At 42.8% G+C, this 25,468-nt stretch overlaps 1 protein-coding gene across 3 annotated transcripts in view; it reads left to right on the top strand.

The window, feature by feature from the left end:
• The first annotated feature begins 7,325 nt into the window (after positions 1-7,325).
• Positions 7,326-25,468, top strand: part of gabrb1 (gamma-aminobutyric acid type A receptor subunit beta1) — a 51,386-nt gene continuing 33,243 nt past the window's right edge. For all 3 annotated transcript variants that reach the window (XM_034563389.1, XM_034563388.1, XM_034563387.1), the window contains exons 1-3: positions 7,326-7,405; positions 7,484-7,575; positions 7,664-7,731. In XM_034563389.1, coding sequence (XP_034419280.1) covers positions 7,326-7,405; positions 7,484-7,575; positions 7,664-7,731 — 240 coding nt within the window. The remainder of the gene's footprint in view (positions 7,406-7,483; positions 7,576-7,663; positions 7,732-25,468) is intronic.

The raw sequence follows: 25,468 nt of genomic DNA, 5'->3' as shown, positions 1-25,468 counted from the left end.
AAGGAACGCAGGAGATTTTGTAATGACCCTGAACTTCCGTCTTGGACCCAAGAGGATTCTGGGAATCATAGCCAGTGACAAAATCTGTTTAACACTAAGTGATGTACAGTGATGGGAGAGTAGTTAGGAGACATGTGGACCAGATACATGCTCACCACTAAGAGACCAGAAAAATAACATGAGAAAAAGAGGCATGGCTGGACCTTGAAGAGCCAGCAGCCACAGAAGCTGAGAAAATATCCGAGGCAGTAGCAGAGACAAGTCCAGTGAGGAGACGGACAAAAAGGGAAACAAAGTTGTTCAGTTAAAGACTTCCAGCTGGACTAAGAGAGGACTTATTACTAGTGTTGGTGGGCACCTGGAGTATATATAAAAGAAATGAATGTTGTAATGCATAGTACCTGCTCAGGTTTAGCCAATGCTAGGCCACAAGTCCACTAGGTGGCACTGTGTGTTTGTTGTTGTTGCCCGTTTCTTTACTTACTGGAGAATAGGAAACAGTTCATGCTGTGTAAGGCCCATAAATGCAAAACTAATATTAGATTTAAAATATATTACAAAGTCACAATTATGGCTACAAGTTTGTATCACCTTGTATAATTATTAAAGCGCAAGATAGACAAAATCATTGTCTCGCACTGTGGTCAATCAGATTTGACAACACCATTTATATAATTGCATGGAATAAAAGAACAAAAGACAACAGTTCGTTATGAAGTTGTTTATGGTTCTTGTAAGATGAAATGATATGACATTGTGTGTGCCTAAGACTCAGTATACAGGATAAAATAACAGTTATATATTAAAGTATGAATGAAAAAGGGCACTATGAAAGGTGTATAACAACATTAAAACTAAGAAATAAGAATTAATAATGATAATCATGACTTCATAACAGCTATTATATTACATTATATTCTAAATAGGATTTATTTGAATGCTTTGCGTGCTTAGGATACACTGAGCTTCTCTCTCCTCTTCTCTCTCTCCTTTTGTATGAATTCATATCCCATCAATGCACATTACTAACTTTTCCAGAGTCTTGGTGCTTTCGTTTGCCTCACAGAAAATGGCGTACAGAAAATTAAATCAAAAGAAACTTTTGTTACAAAACCAGATAAAATACCAGAATCCTTTGCAGAGTTTTACAAAACAAAAATAAGGATACCTGCTCTGATAATGCAAAACTTACAGAGTTCCTAAATCCTATCAAATTAACTGAACTGACAGAATCAGCAGCCACGAATTAGATAAGCATATTGAGGAATGGGAGATCAAACAGGTGATCTCAACACTCAAAAATAATAAAAGCCTAGGACCAGATGGATATATTAATGAATTTGATAAAACCTTCAAGGATATGTTGTCTCCACTGTTGCTAAAAGCATACCACCATGCATTAGAATCTAAAACCATGGCACCGTCTTGGGCTGAGGCAACTATAGTGGTAATTCATAAAGAAGGAAAAGACCCCACAGAGTGCCAATCATATAGACCGAAAGCACTGCTGAACGGGGACCTGTGCATTCTAACAGCAATCCTAGCAAGAAGAGTTAATCATATAATCACTAAAATCATCCATCCTGATCAGACGGGATTTATCACTGGAAGATACTATGGCGATAACTTACGACACTTATTAAACATAATATCCCATCAAAAAGAAGAGAAAGCAGAAGCAATGAATATGTCCCTAGATGCTTAAAAAGCATTTGACTTATTTGACTTGTTTATTCCAAACATTAAAACGGTTCAGATTTGGACCCAACTTTTTGAATTGGATACGAACATTATATTCATCACCACAAGCAGCTGAAGCGAATGGATATAGATCACAAAGGTTCACATTGTAATACGGCTGCAGACAAGTCTGCCCGTTATCACCCCTGATGTTCGCAATTAGTATTGAACCCCTGGCCCAGCTCATCAGAGATGATGATCAAATAAAAGGAAATGTAATAGAAGAGCATGAAATGTCCCTTTAGCCTGATGATGTATTATTATATCTGACGCAACCTGAATCAACAATACCACATCTAAAGTAGCTCATCTCACACTATGGATACTACTCAGGATACAAGGTAAATGTGGAAGAAACAGAGGCTATGGATGTCAATGGAAACATCTCAAGACGTTTATAACTCCAAAGTGCATTTAAATTAACAAAAAAAGGTATAAAATACCTTGGCATATACATCCCCTCCTCCTTACAGAATGTATATGAGACCAATTATAGTAAAATAATTTGGTGCATTGACAGTAACCTGGAACGATGGACTACGCTCTCTTTGTCCCTGATTGGTCGTGTTGAAAGTATTCGCATGAATGACTTCTCTACTTATTTTATATGCTCCCTATAGAAATTGCAAAATCTAGTTTGGATAACCTGGATAAAATATTTTTTTAATTTATCTTGCAAAAAATAGCTTCCTAAATTTAGACTTAAAACCTTCTAAGCTAAATGACGGCCTTAAACTCCCAAACTTAAAATATTACTTCTGGGCTGCACAAATGAAACCTTTGATAGTGTGGATTCAGGATAGCACATACACTCGCTGGCTTAATATTGAGAAAAACGTATGCCCAGTATGCCCTTACAAATCTTGCTTTTTTAGATGCACCCATAAAAGAAGTGGCAGAGTGGACTAAGATTACATTTAAAATCTGGAACAAAATACAGACATCTTTTGGGCTTCTGAAGTTTATTTCATTACTAACAAGCATTGGATCTATGAAGACCTTCACACCTAACAATCTAGGCCCAGGCTTTAGAAAGTGGTCAGACGTGGGACTGGTTCACCTGCACCAGTTATTTAATGAGGATAACCTCAAGACATTCAATCAGCTGATTTTGATCTCCTCAAAACAGATTTCTACAGATACCTACAACTGAGAACTTTTCTAACACACATAGAAGGAAGGAGGACATGTTTCAAAATCAAACACCTGGAGGGAATTTAAATGGAAAATAATTACCAGATTCTTCAGAACACCAGAAATAGTAGCCAAGATTGGCCCAACACATTCTAACTTGTGTTCAAATGGAGCGAATCACATATTCATTAAGGCTCCAGAAGCCTATCTTTAGTAAACAATGGGGTCCTGTCACAGCATTATTATTACAATGAGGGTTATTATGTTGCTCGGCCCTCTGGTTGAACTGCTCTCGTTACACACACACCATACACAGTCCTCTCTGAAAAGCATCTATAGCAAATACAATACTACACAGGACTGGACAATTATTAGTTTGGCATCACATTTAAATTTATTTTATTTGTATTATTATTTGTATTTAATTATTCACTCTTTTTTTCTCTTGAACACCATTTGATTTGTGTGGTTCTTTCTGCGTGCTGTACACTGTACTTGAATATCATGTGTACTAAGACATACAACTGAAAAATTGACAAGGAAAGTGACTGTGACATGTTATGTTGTTGAAAACTAAATAAAAAGTGAGTAAAAATGTTTTTTAAAATGCTGCACATTATTGAAACCTATCATATTACATATTACATTTCATTTAGCTGACGCTTATCCAAAGCGACTTACAATCATGATACATTCATACACCGTAGGTACAGGGAGCAATTCAGGGATAAGTGTCTTGCTCAAGGACACATCGACGACTCGGGCGGGCTGTGAGCGGGGATCGAACTGCTGATCCTCTGAATGAAACACGGATCTGATAACCACAGTTGCATTATAGGAAATGTAGTATCCCGTGTCTACTTTGATTTTGACCATTCTTGGAAGTACTACTGTATCTGACTGGTCTCCAGCTTGGTGGTTCATTCATTTTATATGCCTCAGCTGAGGTCTTTGACTTGATCACTATAGATGTAGTTAGCATCTTCATCTTTAACATATTGACAGTAAAAGATGTGTGATTTGAATGGTTGCCGATGGAGACTGCACTTCACTGCAGTGCATCAGAGAAAATAAAAAAGACAGAGCTTAACTTAGTAGCTAGAACCCAAAATGAAAGCTAGTACTAAAGCTGAAATGTTTAAATGTAAATCAAAAGAGAACAGTTTGACATGTTGTGCTTATTTCAATGTGGGTTTTCAATGAGTTGATCAAACTAGAGACCTGAGCACAGCGAGAACAGTCAGTCCAACAGAAGCTGAGGAATAGATAGATTTAATGCATTTTTGATTGGACCATTATGTGTTGGACCTTGAAGCATAAGCAGGCTGAGAGAGGCCCTCACATGTGTATTGGCATCACAGCATCAACCAATACTTCTGTGCCATTTAAAAACATTAAACTCTGTAATTGCACTAATTATAGTTATTTGTAAAATAAATAGAATGGAGCTTAACATGCCCCAGGAGCAGTTTACATGGGATCTGATAAAGTGGCTGCCTCTGTGTTTATACATTGCTTTGCAATCCTATATAATTGATCCAGAAAATATCCCAATGAAGAGTACAGGTGAGAAAGTCTTCATTGTTGGTACCCATGTACCGAGCCTCGTTGGTACATTGTTGGTACCCATCTACTGACCCTTGTTGGAACATCGTTAGTACCCATCTACCGAGCCTCATTGGTACATCGTTGGTACCCATGTACCGAGCCTCGTTAGTACCCATCTACCTAGCCTCGTTGGCACTTCGTTAGTACCCATCTACTGACCCTCGTTGCAACATCGTTAGTACCCATCTACCGAGCCTCGTTGGTACATCGTTGGTACCCCTGTAACCGAGCCTCATTAGTACCCATCTACCTAGCCTCGTTGGCACTTCGTTAGTACCCATCTACTGACCCTCGTTGGAACATCGTTAGTACCCATCTACCGAGCCTTGTTGGTACATCGTTGGTACCCATCTACTGACCCTTGTTGGAACATCGTTAGTACCCATCTACCGAGCCTCGTTGGTACATCGTTGGTACATCGTTGGTACCCATGTACCGAGCCTCGTTAGTACCCATCTACTTAGCCTCGTTGGCACTTCGTTAGTACCCATCTACTGACCCTCGTTGGAACATCGTTGGTACCCATCTACCAAGCCTCGTTGGTACATCGTTGGTACCCATCTACCTAGGCTCGTTGGTACATTGTTGGTACCCACTTACCTAGCCTCGTTGGTACATTGTTGGTACCCATCTTCCTAGCCTCGTTGGCACATCGTTGGTACCCATCTTCCTAGTCTCGTTGGCACATCGTTGGTACCCATCTTCCTAGCCTCGTTGGCACATCGTTGGTACCCATCTTCCTAGTCTTGTTGGCACATCGTTGGTACCCATCTACCAAGCCTCGTTGGCACATCGTTGGTACCCATCTTCCTAGCCTCATTGGCACATCGTTGGTACCCATGTATCAAGCCTAAGTGATATGTTGAGGTACAGTGCCTGTGCAGAGCCCTAACAATACTAAGAGACAATACCTACCCAAGCATCAGTCTGTTCACCCTGCTATACCACTAGATGGCCTATTCTACTTATGGCTTCACCACTCCCATTTCACACACTGCACATACGTTATGTATGAAGGAAGAGTTGTTTAAGTATAAACAAGTGTATAAATAACAGTATTGTTGTATCTAATTTGTATTCTACTTCCATTTTAAAATGTGTACAAATGTTCTTTGTGTGTGTAGTGTGAAGGGGTGAAGAGATATTATTCTAGATTAAAGTCATAATTTTATGAGAAAAAATTGAAATACTTCTTGATATCTCTAAATCTACTACAAAAAGTCATAACCATATGATATATAGCCTTAGTTTTTATAAACACAACAAAACACTGTAGTCCTATTAAGAGAATTTTGTTTTATTTTTGGAAAAAGTTGTGTCACATAAAGTCATAACATGGAGTTACATTTTTGTGGAAAAAAAAGCCTAATATAAATGTATTTTTTAAGAAGAAATTTGAACTTTTACACAAGAGATACCAACATCTATTTCATAACTAATTTAAAGCAAAGTAAGAGGGCAATTTTCAGATTCAGAAACAGGAGTACAGTTAATTGCAATGAAAGATGTAGGGGGAAAAAGTAATTCCTTGGATTGCAGCCATCCAATGATGGTTTAACTAACATATTATAATAATAATTTAGATTTTATAATTCACTGCACTTCATTAGCCATGCAGGCTTGTTTACCCACAGGACAAGGCAGCTGACCCCCGGGCCTCCGGAGCCCTTGTCTTCTAAAATAAGTTGCATTTTGCAATTTGTAATATCAAGTGAAACACAATTCATCAATCAACAATCTCTGTCTTCAGTTCCTTGGAGGATATTATTTCTTCTATCCTGGCACTCTGTGTCCTGTCACTGCTTTCCGTTTTTATTCCTGTGCAAAGCACTTTGTGTTTCATACACTAAATGCTCATTATGATTATACACAAATCCTTCCATTAGCCGAGACTGATTTCTGTAGGAAGCTCTGGTCGTGCAGGCGTGTCCAGGTAATCCTTCAGAGTGTTCTTGACCAATGTCCTTCACGGGTTTCCTTTGGTCTTTAAACAATGAAGAGATGTTTCCATCTGGCAGAAGGATGTGAGGAATCATTGCATTTCATTGATTGTATTGTAATTGTGAGAATGTAAAAATGAAATAAATTGATCAAAATAATCCTGACAAATTCTCTAAATCTGCTGCCAATATATGACAGGTTAAATGCAGAGTACTTATCCATTCCCATCACGCCCTGCGGTCCAAACAGAAGCCATCTTGAGTCCCATGCAGCATATATCTTATCTCCTCTCTCCACAGTTTTTCGTGCGTTGGATCTTTTATGCATTGCCTGGGATTTAAAATAATAATTAAGTTGCTGTGCAGCCCTTGACGCGAAAAGACTGGTGGAGCCCCGAAAATGCGCAGCTTCTCAGACGTGCTTGTGTTGCATGACGGCTCTCTCTCTCTCTCTCTCTCTCTCTCTCTCTCTCTCTCTCTCTCTCTCTCTACCGGTGTACTAAATGTGACCGGGGAGCCGCACTCACTGCTCATTATTTAATGTCTTCACATTGAGCGACAGCGGGAGGCGGATGGGAAGCTTGCCGCAGATCTGCTGTGTCTTCTGGAGGAGCGCGCTGGCGGAGGCTGGTCTGTGTGTCGACATCTAGGATGCTATCAGCATGTATGTGCCGCCACATCCGCCAGCATCCACTCTTACAGTGAGCTCTCCACACATATAGGCTGCTTCTTTTTTTTTTTTTTCATCGCAGCTACATTTCCATCCACATTTGTTTTGTCATTGCCAGTGACGCTTGGACGTTTATAAAACGACGCGCATGCGTTGCACTTGGAATAATTTTGCAGCCTAAGTTTTATCCCTGGGACCTTGTGTCAAAGTCGTTGGCAGGATCAGAGTTAGTGATGTGGACTATTCTGGACCGCGGATGCTGGGGGTTCTTCTGCCTGTCCCTATTGGCGTCTGTCGTCTGCGGTGCGCAAAGGTGAGCTCTGATTATAATACCATATGTAGGCTATGATTTCAGACAGGCCGTGTAACATTTCCTTATTTGTGTCATCAGAGCCAACGAACCTAGCAACATGTCCTTTGTGAAAGCCACGGTGGACAAGCTGCTGAAGGGCTATGACATCCGACTGCGGCCTGATTTTGGAGGTAACATCCCCGGTGTCCTGCGTCCAAGTGCTGATGTGCTGTTGCGCTGTAGCCTCGTGCTTACACTCTGCTGTCATGTTCTCCGTAGGCGCCCCTGTGGATGTCGGCATGAGCATAGACATCGCCAGCATCGACATGGTGTCTGAAGTCAACATGGTAAGTTCCCCTCCACATTCTCCCTGCAGTATGAGACTGCTGCCACGTGACACATGTCGGAGGAGTTCTTGCCTTTCAGTGCGCTCTGCTTCAAACAGATGGAGACAGAGACAGAGACATCCATGCCCGACACACGCACGCGCACACACGCACACACACACACACACACACACACACACACTTCCGCAATGTGTCAAAGCCAATTCATATGCATCAAGTACTTCCCCGCAGTGTCTAAACCGTCGGAGGCTGAGAATAACCAGAGAGAGACGGAGAATTAGACCACGTAGGACCAGAGAGAGAGAGAGAGAGAGAGGCTGTTCAGTGATTTCACACACATCCATCAGCCCGGTGTCTGAGAAGGGCAGCTATATAACGGACACAAATAATAAAATATCCGTTATTGATCCCACAGTAGGGAAATTCTTCTTCTTACTTACTTATTAAGGAGCAGTGGGCTGCAGTGAAGCGCGCAGGTTCAGTGTCTTGCTCAAGGAGACTTCGACATGCAAATATGGGGAGAGCGGGGTTCTAACCGGCTTGGAAAAGAATAAGACGTCTGTGTGCATATTTTTGCCTATTTTTGGCCTCAGTGCAGTAATTATATAACGGCTGTCAGTGAGTCAGCGGGAGGCCAGAAAAGCAGTGTCGACAAAATGTGATTGGACCACTTAAACAGGGTACAATGCAGCGGCCGGTGTTATCCCACTGTGAGAAGTCCATAATACTGTGTCTGCTGTTGGGATTAAGCCATTGGCACAAAGCCTATTGATAATATAGCCTACTTACTTTAAAAAAGGGTCATTCATTTACTAAAACAGCTGGGCCGTTGTTTTTCAGTTGCTACAGTATTGATACCACCAAGTCTTGTTTAGCAAAGTTTGAAATGTATTGGTTGAACATTCTCCCCATTCTTTTTCTAAATGGTGACAGGAAATGAAAAACGCAATTTTCTCCCCTTTAGATCGGGTGCATGGTCTAATTGTGCACGTATAACAATAGGCAAACAATTCCAAACATCTATTTCTTGATATTTCATAACGTAATCCATTCATCTTTTTCCCCCCTGTAAAACAAAATAGGATGATGTTTCAATAAATAATATTACGACATCCATCCCTCAATCAATCTGTAACTTTTAGCGACACAGCGTGTGGTGCCACAGCCCTCCTTAGCTGTGTATGGACAACATTCTAAGCCCGCCAATATTATAGTGATCCAAACAAAGGAAAAGGAATTGATTTTAATTCCCTCTAGTAACTGTACATCGTTATTACGTTACAAAGAACAGAAGCTAAAGAAGCTCTAACTGGGAGTTAAAAGTCAGTTGTCCTGCTACAGATGCAGTAGAATGATCACTTCAGTTGTATTTGTTGTTGTTGTCCTTGTTTAAATGTGGTGTCACTTCTGTCAGAACAATCCCGATGAAGAATTTTTCAGTTTATCAAAGTATGTGGAACTTAAACAGGTCCTGGAAAAAATTCCCAAATATAGTTCAGGGACTCATCCGCAAAGTGGGAGCAGAGTGGTGAAAACAAAAGCAGAATTTTGTTGATCGTGGATAGTTCAGGTGTTCAATCGTAAGGTATTCCGATTGGAAGACAACCGCTGACAAATCTTTCAATTAAATTTTCAATTCAGTTTATTTTGTATAGCCCAATATCACAAATTACAAATTTGCCTCAGAGGGCTTTAAAATCTGTACACATACTACATCCCTGTCCCAGGACCTCACATCGGATCAGGAAAAACTCCCCAAAAATAACCTTTTGCTTTTTATTGAGGGAACCAGGGCAATGCTAACTTGGATAAAGATATACATATTTATCCTCCACTGGATATCCAACTATGTTACTGTTGAGGGCTAATACCATGAGCATTGTTTTAGAAATTGTCAACGCACAATTCTTGTTGTTATGTAATATTTTACCCTTCTTTTCTTTATGTAAAAAAAACATTTATTTTAATCCTCCTGTTTTACAACAATCGCCTGTGCATTTCTAAGCTTCTTACTACATGTTACTCAATGTATGTTTCATGTTCCTAGTGTTTCTTTTGTGTACCTCTCCCTTTCAATCAATGTTTTGCAGTAAAGTGCATTCAACAGGAGGACTACCATGGTACAGTAAATTGGGATGGGCTCAAGCTAGCTCACAGCTGTCACCTGGTAGCTTTTTAATTATGCAACAACCCCCAGGTGTTAGAAATAAATGCAAATTAACTTAAGTGCCCCCTGTTGGTCACACGCTAAAACATTGTTTATACTCAGTGTGCATAGAGAGTGGCACTTTAGGGCATGGCAACCCATAGGGTGTGGTACCATAAGGCATGGCAACCCATAGGGCGTGGTACCATAAGGCATGGCAACCCATAGGGCGTGGTACCATAGGACATGGCAACCATAGGGCGTGGCACCATAGGACATGGCAACCCATAGGGCGTGGTACCATAGGACATGGCAACCATAGGGCGTGGTACCATAAGGCATGGCAACCCATAGGGCGTGGTACCATAGGACATGGCAACCATAGGGCGTGGCACCATAGGACATGGCAACTCATAGGGCGCGGTACCATAGGACATGGCAACCATAGGGCGTGGTACCATAAGGCATGGCAACCCATAGGGCGTGGTACCATAGGGCATGGCAACCATAGGGCGTGGCACCATAGGACATGGCAACCCATAGGGCGTGGTACCATAAGGCATGGCAACCCATAGGGCGTAGCACCATAGGGCAGGGCAACTCATAGGGCGTGGCACCATAGGGCGTGGTACCATAGGACATAGCATCCCATAGGGTGTGGTACCATAGGCCATGACAACCATAGGGCGTGGTACCATAGGCCATGGCAACCATAGGGCGTGGTACCATAGGCCATGGCAACCATAGGGCGTGGTACCATAGGGCATGGCAACCATAGGGCGTGGAAACCATAGGGCGTGGTACCCTAGGACATGGCAACCCATAGGGCGTGGTACCATAAGGCATGGCAACCCATAGGGCATGGCACCATAGGGCATGTCAACCATAGGGTGTGGCACCATAGGACATGGCAACCATAGGGGACGGTACCGTAGGACATGGCGACCCATAGGGCGTGGTACCATAGGCCATGGCAACCATAGGGCGTGGTACCATACGGCATGGCAACCATAGGGCGCGGTACCATACGGCATGGCAACCATAGGGCGTGGTACCATAGGGCATGGCAACCCATAGGGCATGGTACCATAGGACATGGCAACCCATAGGGCGTGGCACCATAGGGCATGGCAACCCATAGGGTGTGGTACCATAGGACATGGCAACCCATAGGGCGAGGCACCATAGGGCATGGCAACCCAAAGAGCGTGGTACCATAGGACATGGCAACCCATAGGGTGTGGTACCATAGGACATGGCAACCCATAGGGCGAGGTACCATAGGGCATGGCAACCCATAGGGTGTGGTACCATAGGACATGGCAACCCAAAGAGCATGGTACCATAGGACATGGCAACCCATAGGGTGTGGTACCATAGGACATGGCAACCCATAGGGCGAGGTACCATAGGGCATGGCAACCCATAGGGTGTGGTACCATAGGACATGGCAACCCAAAGAGCATTGGTACCATAGGACATGGCAACCCATAGGGCGAGGCACCATAGGGCATGGCAACCCATAGGGTGTGGTACCATAGGACATGGCAACCCATAGGGTGTGGTACCAAAAGCTACAAGCACAAACAAAGATGTTATTTGAATTATTCACCAATACGACAAAGGGCGGTACAATGCTTTAGAGAAATTGTAATGAAATGTATCAAAAGCATTTAAAAACAAATTGTCCGTCTTTGTAAAATCCTCAGAAATGTTAATGTGCTTTTGTAGAAGTAAAATATTTTTTTATTACCAAGTTTTTTATGAACCACAGCCTTCGCACACAACGCATACTGTTTTCTGGTGCATCTCCCGCGGGCCTCACCGAGTATAAACTAAGGTTAATTACGCAAATTACCACTAATGCAATGCTAAATCATTAGAGTATTCTTTTGAAAGAAAAGTTTCAAAAAGGAATTTACTCTGGGAAAAAAAGCCCTGTGCAACTAGTGTCTCTTCCTATGTTGCAAGACAATAGCAGCCAATATGTTATTGTTTGGGTAGTTAATATCTGTCTACATCATCCCAAATCCCATATCAATTAAAACTCACATTGGTTTAAATCAGATATTTGAAGTAATGTCACTCTATTCGGTGAAGATGGTTTTAAGAAGTAGTGTGCATTTCACTGGTGCATAAATAGGGGAGACAACAATACGTTCAAGTGTAATAGTAATAAAGTGGTCTAAGCCAGGTATAACGGCCATCACGCTACACCTCTTTTCACCAGAGGTATGTTTCATCGTCCCCTGGGCCTTCTTATCAAATTGTTGAAGTTACTATTTTTTCAGTGAATACTTTTCATTTTTTGATGACTACTTTTACTTCGAATTGAGTATTTTTTTGGCTTCTGTACTTTTATTTGAATTCAATTTATGGCTATCCTACCCACCTCTGAGACTATGGTATGAGGTTGGAAAGACATTAGGCATTAGAGTGGAATTAGAGGGACGCTTGTAAAGAGTTTAAAATAGAAAGGGTTCATCATCTGGAAGCAAGAGTAATCTCAGTCTGTTTTATTGTAAGCCATACTGATAATTCTTGAGTGCAAGTAGAAGTTATGGGAAAAGCAAAGGATCACTGAAATAATTTCATTAAAATGCAGCCATTATTCAATGGGGGCATAGTTGACCATAACACTAGTTTAAAGTTCAAGGGGTCATTAGAATGATTATAATTCATTCTCTGGGGACCAGAAGTATTAAATACCAGTTTTCATGGTCATCTGTTCATAGTTTATATTTCTTGTTCCAAAACGTTACATCAAAGGATGGACTAACTTATACTGGTAAGGACAAAGAGCCAGGTGCAAGAGGCTGCTTCCTTAAGATTTCCCTGTGCCACATGCTGACAAATCAAATAACCTTTTCCCAAATATTGACGTGAATCCGGCAGACAAGGCCTACAAGGTATGCTTGAGAAGCTCTACTGAACTTGGCAGTAAGTGAACAGATTTCAGGGGGATTTTAGATCATTGTCAAGCCTGTACTGGCCTTAGTCATCAGACATGCTGTGCTGTCAGATGCAAGGGCAGCTGGTGAGTTAATGCGACGGTGATGCGGCACACGGTTTTGCTGTACGTCGCCGAGGTCCGGCTCCTTCTCTCAGCATGTAGATTGATTGGCTGTGGCACCGTTTCTGCCCAAGTGATGCAAAAAGGACATGTCATACATTCATGTCTAGGGAAACATGATATTTGTCTTGTGGATGTCAAACACTGGCTATACCAACATTCCAGGCGGATAAAGGGGCTTCTCTCTTTAGTATGTGACACAGGTCAACAGAATCAAAAGAAGTTGTAAAATGTGCACATACTAGGAATTTGTTCTGGTGCATAACCAAATAATCTAGCTAATAATTAATTCCTAATCATTCATACCACTGCAGGAACATCTATGGAAGCAATTTGGGGTTAAGTGTCTTGCCCAAGGACACAAACACATGGGCTAGCGGAGCTGGGGATCAAACCGCCAACCATCTAATTGAAGGACAACCCTGCTCTACCACTGAGCCACAGTCGCCCCAATCTGTGACTCAAAACCGGATATTTGTGAACAGTTGCACAAAAGTACATTTATGTTACTTCTAATGTGATTCAGTACCGTTTTTTATTGATCGAAGATAAATTAGAACGTCATCATGATGTGTTCAAATGTAAGAGATGTGATAAACTTAAAAACTTATTAATACAGTCGTTTGGAGGAGATGTTTTCACAGCAATGTAAAATATATATAAGAGAGGGAATTATGACCTGTTTAACATTTACAGGCTCACCGGTGGTACCATTACAGACCTTATAGCTGGCTCTGCCCTTTCCATGCTGGTCCGGCCAGCCTCCAGTTTACGGAAGGTCTGGCTGCAGAGAGGGCCGAGACAGGATATCATGGTTTGATAGCTGCTGTGCCCTAGCACTGGCTCGTCCTCTAAAACAGTTTTACGGGAAGTAGTGATGCACCTGCGCGTGAACAGAAAGGATGATCATGACACTAAGATTGGATCCCGTCCAGTTGTGCAGCATCCCTCCCCGTTCATGAGGTCAAGGAGGTGTATCAGTTCTCCCAGGAGGAGAGAGCAGCAGAGCTCTGGGCCCTGTCATGGTAACTGTAACTGCTGTGTCAACCATGTCTGCCGTCCCCACTCACAACAGAAAGGGAGGTTTATACTATGTGTACTTCCTAGTTACCAAGAAGACAGGAGACTTCAGACCCATTTTGGATCTCCGGACATTGCCCGCAAGACTTGCTGACCATCAGGCAGTTACTGGAGCTGGTTCAGCCAGGTGATCGATTCACTATCATTAACTTAAATTAAGCATATTTTCATGAGAAAGTGGCTCTAAAACACAGAAAAGTCATGTGTTTGTGGGGAGAGTCTTCCGTTTGGATGCCATGCAGCACAAGCGGTCTTGGTTACCATTATCTTATTGGTAAAGAATTATCTATGGTCTTTTGGGGATCCCAAAAACACCTGTTGGAGGGAATGCCATTGGGATGAGTGTCCTCTATCGAAAGTTACATCTGCTTTGCCCAGTTCATTATTGGCCTGTTCTATTTAACACCAACCCCCAACAGGCACACCGTAGAGCTGTTTATGTGCCTCTAGGATCACATGGTATGTACAGCCCTTTCCAAGAAACACTTGGCAGGGTTGCATTGTGAGGGCTTCTCCCAAGCCAATAGGCAGGCAGGAAAAGACCCTCCTTCTGTGGTCCGTGCACACTCTACCTGCAGCATGACAGTGTACCTGTTCGGTGAGATGAAAGTGGAGGACATCTACGGCAGTATCGTGGTCAATGCCTTGTCCATTCATACTGTTCTACTTGTGCTCCTTTTCAGGGTCTGAATAGAGAATAGGACTGGTGAAAAGGCATGGTGTGTGTCAGTTGTATTGCACCTGACCCCACTCTGGGCATGTTGTGTCCCTTGAACTGTGAAATGTGGTGTGCAGGATAACTACTGCTTGTTTGTTGACCCCTGCAAGGTTAGGCCATGGCTCTACCCAGTTCTGTTAGGTACTACCTGAGTTTGCTCGGGCCCCCTACTTCTCTGCTATGAAAGAAGTAGGTGGTTAGAATTACAGTGGGCGGGACGATGTTATGACGTATGGCGTGCATTCATTGATCTTCACCCACTGTACCCATAGAGTCCAGAAGAGGGCGGAGCCTGACAGAGTTTGAACAAAGGTTCCAATTTTGCAACCGTACGTCTATAAGCACAGGCGGAGCACTGCACCAAGGGGGCCCTAATGCTCTTACGCTGCTTACTGAGGAGGTATGGCAGACAGAGGTGTGTTCTACTGTAGGGTTTGGCAGTTTTTCTATGTTATGCAAGGATTTGGAGAGAGTATTACCCATAGGGTCCAGTTTAGGGCTCTGCTGTGTTCATAGAAGAATGGTTACAATAACGTAAACTTTTCTTTTCATTTTTGAAGGAATGTGCAAAAGAATATGTTCATGCAGGAAGATGTCGGTTAATGTAACATACGGAGATGGACATCTTTCACAGTGGATAATTACAAACTGTTTGCTTAAAATAGTATATTATGACATCCATGTTTTTCACCAGTAAAGTTGGGGTTTTCTTTCTTGTTGCAATTTGTGAATCATCAGCTGCACAAAGCTGACTAATTCTTGGCACCTCACTGTAAGTATAGCTGTCCTACTTGAATAAATTAAAGGTACAGTGTGTAACCTTTAGGAGACATTTGAATATAATATGAATTACTATGTTTTCTTTTGTGTGTAAAATAAATGCTGTGTTATTTTAGAATGAGCCAATATCTTTACATATTGTGGAGTCGGCCGCCATTGTTCTGCTGTAGGACAGTAGACGGCCACCCGTAAAGTAGGTCCAGATCCCAAAAATAACATGTAAATAAACAACTTCTTTTATTAGTATTTTACTTATTTAAATTTTATTTTTGCACAGTACAATTGCACAGACAATCTTTCAAAGGGAACATCTTTTATCTCGGAATTTGAGGTGATACTGTGTCACTGAAAATAAAAGAAATGTAATTCTTTTTTTTTAACTAAAATGTGCATCACATCCTATTACGTTGCTGTCTAGCACCTTTCCCTGAAAATAGAGTTTCATTCTGCGTGGACGTATTCATTTGCTTTCACTACAAACGATGCTTATGCTTATGATATGTGGCAAGAAATTAGCAAGACTCTTCCAGAACAAGCACACAGCATTAACTAAAAGGAGTCAAGCTGCAGGCGAGCGAAGAAGAGCGATGTCTCACCTGCTGCAGCAAACTGAGCAAAGTAGATCTACTTTCAGGAAGTGGATCCAGTCTCCAAACTCAACTACAGCTGCTGGTTCTGTGGCAGCTCGTGAGATAGTGAGGCGGCCATTAGTAAAAACGTATCCGTCCTCAGGAGCGTTTCCTCTAAAACTCCGGCGTAGTGTGGACGCTCAGTGTAAACGTAGCAAAAGTTATGCATTTTAAAATGGAAACATAGCAGTGTGGACATGGCCTTTTAGATTATTTATTTATTTTCCACAAATATGTGGATATGTGTTTTAATGACATGTCTTCTGATAGAGAACACCGCCCCAGTGGCTGGAGAAAGCTTTCTGCTGCCAAAAATCAATCCATAATATCAGCACACAAGCAAGATGCAGTTAATCGGCCGTTAATGAAAATGCTTTCCTTCAGTCCCATCAACACATATCTACATTAAACTGACCTTTTGGTAAAAGGTTTATTCAGGTCTTTCAATGGCTTGTTACAGATCTATGACCACAAATACCTTTTTTTTCTTTATCCAAAATCAGCCAGGCTTATGACCTTTGTTATACCAATATATGCTATAATGTACAGTACACTATATAATTCATGTCATTTTGAGTTAAATAAAAGGATTTGCATAATGCATTTTTTGTTTAATACTTAAAAGCAGTATGCTTCATTGGCAATAACTTTCATGAGAAGGGATCGGTGCGTTATGGAAAGTGATATATGCAGCTAAGTAAGGAATATATGCAGTAAGGATAGATGCAGCTAAGTAAGGAATCTTGTAACATTGTTCACTTCACTACTTGGTATATCATGCACTAGTTTTCGGCCTCACCTGACTAAGCATCTCAGAACGATGTATGTAATGTTGAGTTCAATACAGTAATTACCTGTATTACAAATTATTACTAATAAATGGTCATTGTTGAGCTGGAATACAATGTGTCAAATTTTGCACTGCTCGGGTTTGAACATGTTCTGTTAATTTAAAGGGGAGAGATATGCATGAAGGTTTCTTCCCTTTTTTCTTCTTGAAAGGTTTTTGGGGAGTTTTTTCTGATCTGATGTGAGGTCAAATGTCAGGGATGTCGTATGTGTACAGATAGTAAAGCCCCCCTGAGGCAAATTTGTAATTTGTGATTTTGGGCTATACAAAATAAACTGAATTGAATTGAAAGTATTTATCCACTGCATTACTTATTTAAGTAAAACATGTTAACTAAAATCGAAAAAAGTAAAATACAATACAATAAAGATTTGAATGGGGAAGGAATGAAGAGTTAAAATACAAAGTGTATAAGAAGTGGTACTAACACCAGTGTCTAATAGAAACTAAAATAGCAAAGTGTGCCTCATATTGAGAGTGATATTGTCAATGATATTGAAAAGAAGTATGAAAATATATTGCACATAGTATAATGAAAATAATATTGCATATTTAATATAACATTTAAATTGAATGTTCTGTGGTGCACCTCAGTGGTCTCAGTTTATGGCTGAAGGTGGGCGACTGTGTCCTTGAGCAAGACACTTTTAACCCTGCATTGTTCCCTGTAGCTGTGTATAGAGCGTATGATTGTAACATAATTGTAAGTCGCTTTGGATAAAAGTGTCAGCTAAATGAAATGTAATGTAAAAGGTGCTCTGAAGTAACTTCAGTGTGGCGTGCAGGGGAGGAGAGGCACTATCCAGAATACAGAATTCTTTCCTCTACCTCCTCCATCAGGTGACTGAGTCTATTGTCATCAGCTGTCTTCACCCTGCTGCCTCAGCACACTACAGTATAAAAGATGACGCTGGCCACCAAGTGATCAAACATCTGCAGCATGCTTCTCAAGACACTGAACGATCTGAGTTGCCTGAAGAAATACAGGCGGCTCTGACCTTTCTTGTACAGATTCCCAGTTGTTTTTAGTCCAGTCCATCTCATTGTCTATCTAGACGCCTAGGTATTGTCCACCTCTGTTCCCCTGATGCTGGTTTTGGACAGGTCCTTTGCCTCCTAAAATCTACCACAAGCTCTTCAGCCTTTGGGTTGTTGAGTTGCATGTGATTCAGTTCACACCACTCAACAAACCGGTCCACCACACTCCTGTACTCAGCTTCCTGTCCCCTACTGATAGCATCCCAACACTTCTGCAAGTGCCAGAACTGTGAGCAGTATCTGAAGTCTTAGTTGAGGAGTGTGAACAAGTAGGGAGACCGGACAGTTTCCTGAGTTGCCCGCGTGCTACTCACTATTTTGTTGGACACGTTGCTCTGCTGCCTCACATGCTTTGGATGACCTGTGAGGTAGCTTGTGATGGGTAGTAGAGCACCCGCATTCATGTCCAGTTGCTTAGTCCTGAGCAGGGCAGGTCTTATGGGGTAAACTCACTGGGAAAGTCAAATACCATGGCTCTCAAGGAGCTGTGTGCTTCCTTAACAGGTCCAGTGTTGTATGTTCTCTAGTCTTTCAGTTCATAAACAGTTTTTGGCATGGTTGTAGTCGAGGTGACGTCGAAGAAATCCAGAGATCGCCAAGAGGGCACTTGGGTAAAGAGTCTGTAGTCTCGCAGTAACGGAGTTGAGGACGTCAGCAGCCTAAAGCATAGAGTCCGGTATGTCATATAATGCAGTCATGTTTCAAGTTTCTTATTCACCAGAGATATCACGTTACCCATTACGGCAGATGGAAGATAAAGTCGATACCGAACTCGGAGAAGAAGGGTTTCGGAAGTCTGTGCTAATCTATAAGGGAGAGAAATGCAATAGTTTACTTCCTCTGTTAACAATTATTGCAATCGTATCATTGTCATGCAGCCTGATTGAGGTTCATCGTAAGTTTGGTTATGTTTTGCATATAACTACGTGGTTGAAATGAATGTATATACTGTATGTTATCCATCATTTAGTATTCAGTATTGGTCATTATTTCTCTTTATATAAACCACAACCAGACATAAATACCCAACTGTTTATGCATGATTACTGGAATACCTGCATATGTTACTTCAAAGGGAAGAAGTTAACAGCATATCCACCAGCTCTCACTTCTTTATTTTATGCCCTGGATATATGGCCTGGAGAGAGGGGAGTGCGCTGCCCATATTATGTTGCAAGGTGTAGCTGTTGTGTTGAGTAGTTTGTGCGAGTGGCCTTATTGTTATCGATATTCTCCTTAGTGATGCGTGTGCAAAGTGTGTACTGCCAAGTTTCCTGGCTTGCATTCATGAAATCATGTTTATTGAATTTTGAGTCTGTTTAGGACATAATACTGGAGCGTTAGGTGGTGTGAGGGGAACCCCCCGATTGCCAATGAGTATTTAGCACACTACTATTACCAGAATAACATTAATGCATTACAACAAATTCTGCATGCTGCACGCACACATACAAAGCAACTTGTGGCTACCTCTACACATCCATTTGCCACCACTGGGCCACCCCAGTGAAAGATTCTTAAAAACACTATTGTCCTCTCAGAAACACATTCTTACTCCCCTCTAGTGTCATCTAGCCATGTGGATAATTATGCTTTCATAAGTACAACTGCAACATCTGAAACATTGTTTGTTGCTCTTACTCCGGATAAACCATAGACTTCACTGTTTAAGGTTATGACATCGAATACATTTTTTCAGGAGAGGCTCGATCCTATGAAAAATCTTGGCGGTATGTTTGGGTGAAGACAAAAATCTCAGATATTATAAAAAAATGTCCCTTTGGTAACAAAAGGTGTAATTTTTTATACTTTAGAGCTTCTAGTCCTTATGCCTTATGCTGTTTATACACTTATTGTAACTATCCAAATTAAAAGCGTAGTAGCTTGTCAGTGGACAGATTCCCTACATTTTTCATAGTGAAATATTTCTAGGCATGCCATATACATCATTTGGACGGGATTAAAGGACAACAAAGTAAAAAAGATCAGAATGAATTAACTAAATGTCACCATTGTGTCAGTTTGAACTCTGTATATTTATTGAGTACATTTATTGTAAATACAGGTGTTATGCTATATTGTTTGTTAATTTGCTCAACAGCAACATGTTGTAAAATAATAACACATTAGGGTATGCCAAACACCAGATCAATTGATTACATACCGCTAACTATCATTACCATGATAAAAATCAATTTGTGTTTGCATTAGCGTTCATACAGAGCGGTGTGAAACGACCAGTCACATAGTAAGTGTAAATACGCCTAAAAGCCTATACTTCAAAGAGAGTTCATCATAAAATATAATGATATATTTTTGTTTCCTGGCTTAAATAACCTAAAATATAATTAAATGTGTGTTTTCTGTTTAATTAATATCATTGAAAAAAGCTGGAATAGAAAATAGTGTATGACATGTTTCAAGTTTGGCCTGGTAGTTTGAGCAGGGCTTAAGGGGTTCTGGTGAGATGAAGGCAACCAAAGCTGGGATGTTGACGGTTGGCAGACCAAGGCAGGTGAACTAAAAAGAGATCTTTCCACAGGCTAAGTGGAGAAGATCTGTTCCCAGGTTAGACGGCCCTTCTGAGGGGAGTTTGCATGTTCTCCCTGTGACAGCGCAGGTCTCTTCTCCAGCTTCCTCACACAGTCCAAAGACATGCAGTTTGGGTTAAGTGATTGCTCTAAATTGTCTATGGGTGTGAATGTGAGCGTGAATGGTTGTCAGCATAGAGACAGCCTTTGCAGCCTTTGCTGCTTTTGCCCAATGTCAGCTGGGATCGGCTCCAGACCCACAACCATGGACAGGAGACTCAAACTCAGTTTACGGATCTTTATTTGTCCCAGAGACAGTCGTGCTCTTCGGCCTTGCCCCTGAGCGCCCTCCTGTGTCCGTACTCGGCTCCCGTCACGGCAACGTCCAACACCTCCTCCTTCCGTTCTACTGCCATTTTATAGGGAAAGCACATCATTAGACCCAGCTGAGGCCAATTAGGCCTCCACCTGGTACCGTTCCCTGAGCGCACTCCCCCAATTCCCCTCTGCAGCTGAGCCTAACCACGCCCCACCACCACAATAAGTTAAACCAAGGGATTGTCACAGGGAGAACGAAGTTACTAAACTGTCTCATTGTTCTGAATAAAATATGTTCTCCCACTAACAATGTCTCATATCCCTCTTTGTTGTTTATATGCAGATTATAATCTGATCATAAGAATATACAGACAATAGTGTGACCCAAGTGTTGACTTGACAGTGTTTTTTATTGTAATGTGACAAAATAGTTGATTAAAAAGATGATAATCAAAAGCCTGACTCAGACAAAAGAGCTTGTCCAGTTTAAACCTTTTATCAAAGCTTCAGTAATAGAAGTCAAATAAAAGAATGAGGGCTGAGGCTGCAGTTTAACACCAGAGAGATCAGATCAATATGTCAGTTTGATCACTTTACAGCAGTTTTCAGCAATGTAACATTGGTAGTTTGCCAGCATGTTTAACAGATGATTGAACGTATTTCCAAGTTATGACAACGGTCATGATGATCTGCATTGTCAGTCATGATCGTTTGTTCTCTTGAACGGCGCGTCACTTTAAGTGTTGCCGCCGCAAGGAATTGTGTGGCCGAATTATCTCCTTTCCTTGGAAGTTCCAATGTTTCCTATGCTAAAGGAGCTAAGTAAAGAAGCATTGAAGCACCTTTCCTTTGCATTTCGAGAATTCGACCAGCACTTATCATGGCGGCCACTTAGATACTTCCGGGTCATTTCATTCAGTTAGGAACCTTCCTAACCAAAAAGGACGATTCCACCGCAGCCCTAGTCTATGAAACCATGCCAAACATGTCACCTGAGCAAGAGATCTGGTTTAAATCACAACCTAGCCTAGCCTCAATGACCTAGCCTTGCTGGACGAGCAGCAGACTGTGTCCACAAACACTTGGATCCTGCAAGATAACTTCTACACCCCCAGGCTCTCCTAAATTACCGGCAGAAGAAAGATGTACGTAATCCCTGTATACTTCAGAGGAAGAGAAGGATCATTTCTACGCCCGCTCTCTTCCTATTTGTCGCATAAGGGAGCTTTGATAACTCTCTGGGCTTTGGTGTCACACCTTAATTACAAGGCAATCACGGTGGGCGCCCTCCTCCTTCTGGAGCGGACAAACGTTGCCTGATCGGTATGTATTGTGCTAGTTTACATACTTTAGTACTAAGTATTATTATTCTATTAATTTGATGCTCATCTTGTATCACAGGGGACTTTTGGCGTGTTGGCGCGGAAGTTTGCCAGGAAGTGGCCGCCGCTAACCCTGCTCACGCTTAAGAACGCGGCTGTTTGACTTACCCGGCTTGCCGTACTGTGCGCTGCTGGTGTCTACAGTGCCTGGCGCTGCCCAACCACCGGGCTTGTTGCTCTTGACAGCACTGTTTCATGTCAGCGTCACACTGTTGTTTTAATAAAGAAAACCCCATTTTATTGAGTGTGTATTTTGGGGCTGTTTAGGTCCACTGTGGCATTTTTGGTTATAGTAATTGGGTAGCTGATCGTCCCCCCAGCTGGTCAGCTAACCCGAGTTCTTTTGGTTGTTTGATTGTTTTCCTATTTTTCTTTCCGTGCAGTGGAGCCGGGTTCATTATGTTCCCTGTCTTTGTAGGAGCTGCTGGGCCTGAGGTGGGTGCCTCTTTGTGTCCTGTGGGGTTTGGTGCACCCCTGGTTTGGCTCATCAGTATAATGAATCTGTGTGCCCCTATTGAGTTCCTGATGATGTTATAAGTCCAGTGCTGCTGAACCTGAGTTCTCCAGTCGGGCTTCTGTGTGCTAGAGTTACAGTTACTGTACTGCTGCAGTGAGGATCCTCTGCCTTTCTTTGAGTGCTTTCCTTTCCTTACACTTATACACACATACACACACACTCATGCTGTTACACACCTTCATACACACTTGGTGTGTTTGAGTGCGGCCTCCATCGTGTGTCTCATTCCCCACTTAAATAATCGCGGCCACGTTGCCATTGTGGAGTCTTGCATGGTGTCTCTCTCTCTCTCTCTCTCTCTCTCTCTCTCTCTCTCTCTCTCTCTCTCTCTCTGTCTATTACTCTCTATACCTCTCTCTAACTCTCTCTATCTGTCAACATCTCTCTCTCTCTACTTGCTTTGTTGTTGCTTTTAGGTTTACTACCAAAGCTTATTTTGTGCATATGTGTTGTGATAATAAGATAGATAAATGTATACTTATAATTGGTTGCTACAGTCAGTGCTTGGATTCAACCCTTCACTGTTTACTCTGAATATGGAATTGTACTTTAACTATCGACATTGTGAGTGAACCCTTGTGGGACTTTACAGTTTAGTTATTGGTACCTGATCCTAGGGTGGTGTCCTGTTGTTATTTATCCATGTTAATAATCCTATTGGTATTAATATTTTTATTTTTTATACTTGCTAACCAAAACCGCTCCAGCCACAGTGTGATTATTCTAGCGTTCAGCCATGTCTCATATTCTTTCCCATATTCTACACATATCTATTTCAAGCTGATAACCACTAACCGTGGTGTTTTATTTAACAAAAACATTAAAAAGCAGTAATAGAAATAGCACGAATAATAATGGTAATAGTGGGTGTCAATCAGGGCCAAGCCTAAGCAGTGTTCTAGTGGGCTAATAGATATGATCTGTTTTCCTAATAGACCTGGAGAAGGCTTTCGACCGGGTCCCTCGGGGGTTTTTGTGGGGGGTGCTGCGGGAGTATGGGGTGCCGGACCCGTTGGCACGGGCCATCCGGTCTCTGTACGCCTCCAGTAGGAGCTGTGTTCGTCTCCTCGGTAGTAAGTCAGACACGTTCCCGGTGGGTGTTGGCCTCCGCCAGGGCTGCCCTTTATCACCGGTCCTGTTCGTGACCTTCACGGACAGGATATCTAGGCGCAGCCAGGGGGCGAAGAGGATCCGGTTCGGGAGTCTCGGGATCGCCTCTCTGCTGTTTGCAGATGATGTGGTCCTGTTTGCCTCCTCGGACCGTGACCTCCAGCATTCACTGGGGCGTTTTGCAGCGGAGTGCGAAGCGGCAGGGATGAGAGTTAGCACCTCCAAATCTGAGGCCATGGTGCTCTGCCGGAAACCGGCGGATTGCTCCCTCCAGGTGGGGGCAAACTGCCTACCCCAAGCGAAGGAGTTCAAGTATCTCGGGGTCTTGTTCACGATTGAGGGCAAGGTGGAGCGGGAGATTGACAGGCGGATTGGTGCAGCTGCAGCAGTAAAACAGGCGCTGTACCGGTCCGTCTTGGTGAAGAGGGAGCTGAGCCGGAAGGCAAAGCTCTCCATTTACTGGTCGGTCTACGTTCCAATCCTCACCTATGGTAACGAACTCTGGGTCGTGACCGAAAGAACGAGATCTCAGATACAAGCGGCCGAAATGAGCTTCCTCCGTAGGGTGGCCGGGCTCAGCCTTAGAGATAGGGTAAGGAGCTCGGACATCAGGGGGGAGCTTGGAGTCGAGTCGCTGCTCCTTCGTGTCCAAAGGAGTCAGCTGAGGTGGTTCGGGCATCTAGTCAGGATGCCTCCTGGACGCCTCCCATTAGAGGTTTTCCGGGCACGTCCAACTGGTAGGAGGCCCCGGGGAAGACCGAGGACACGCTGGAGGGATTATATCTCCCGGCTGGCCTTGGAACACCTCGGGATCCCCCAGAATGAGCTGGAAAGTGTTGCGGGTGAGAGGGAAGCCTGGGTCGGCCTGCTGAACCTGCTGCCACCGCGACCCGACCCCGGATAAGCGGGTGATAATGGATGGATGGATGGGATGTTTTCCTAATAAGACCTTGACAAATCTAGTCTAGGAGTAACAACGAGTGTCTAAACTGACAACAATGGATTTGAGGGTGCAAAAAATGAGACACGTGAATGCCCCCTAAAGGAAGTATCAGGAGAATACGACCCCTTCTCACTCAGAAGGCGGCACAGGTTCTGGTCCAGGCTCTGGTCATCTCACGGCTGGACTATTGCAACTCCCTCTTGGCAGGTCTACCTGCTAATGCCATTCGACCTCTACAGCTCATCCAGAATGCAGCTGCTCGACTGGTCTTCAACCTCCCGAAATTTACCCACACTACTCCGCTCCTCCGCGACCTTCACTGGTTACCGGTGGCCGCCCGCATCCGCTTCAAAACATTGGTACTTGCGTACCGTGCTGCGAACAGATCGGGTCCAGTCTATATCCAGGACATGGTCAAACCGTACACCCCAGCCCGTTCACTTCGCTCGGCTTCTGCCAATCTGCTTGTAGCTCCTTCACTTCGAGCTAAACACTCAACAAAATCACGACTGTTTGCTGTGCTGGCTCCTCATTGGTGGAACGAGCTCCCCATTGACATCAGGACAGCAGAAAGTCTCTACATCTTCCGTCGCAAACTAAAAACACATCTTTTTCGACTATA

The sequence above is a fragment of the Cyclopterus lumpus genome, chromosome 22, assembly GCF_009769545.1.
Source record: "Cyclopterus lumpus isolate fCycLum1 chromosome 22, fCycLum1.pri, whole genome shotgun sequence".
In the NCBI taxonomy this organism is placed as follows: Eukaryota; Metazoa; Chordata; class Actinopteri; order Perciformes; family Cyclopteridae; genus Cyclopterus; species Cyclopterus lumpus.
This window is presented reverse-complemented; position numbering and strand designations above follow the sequence as displayed.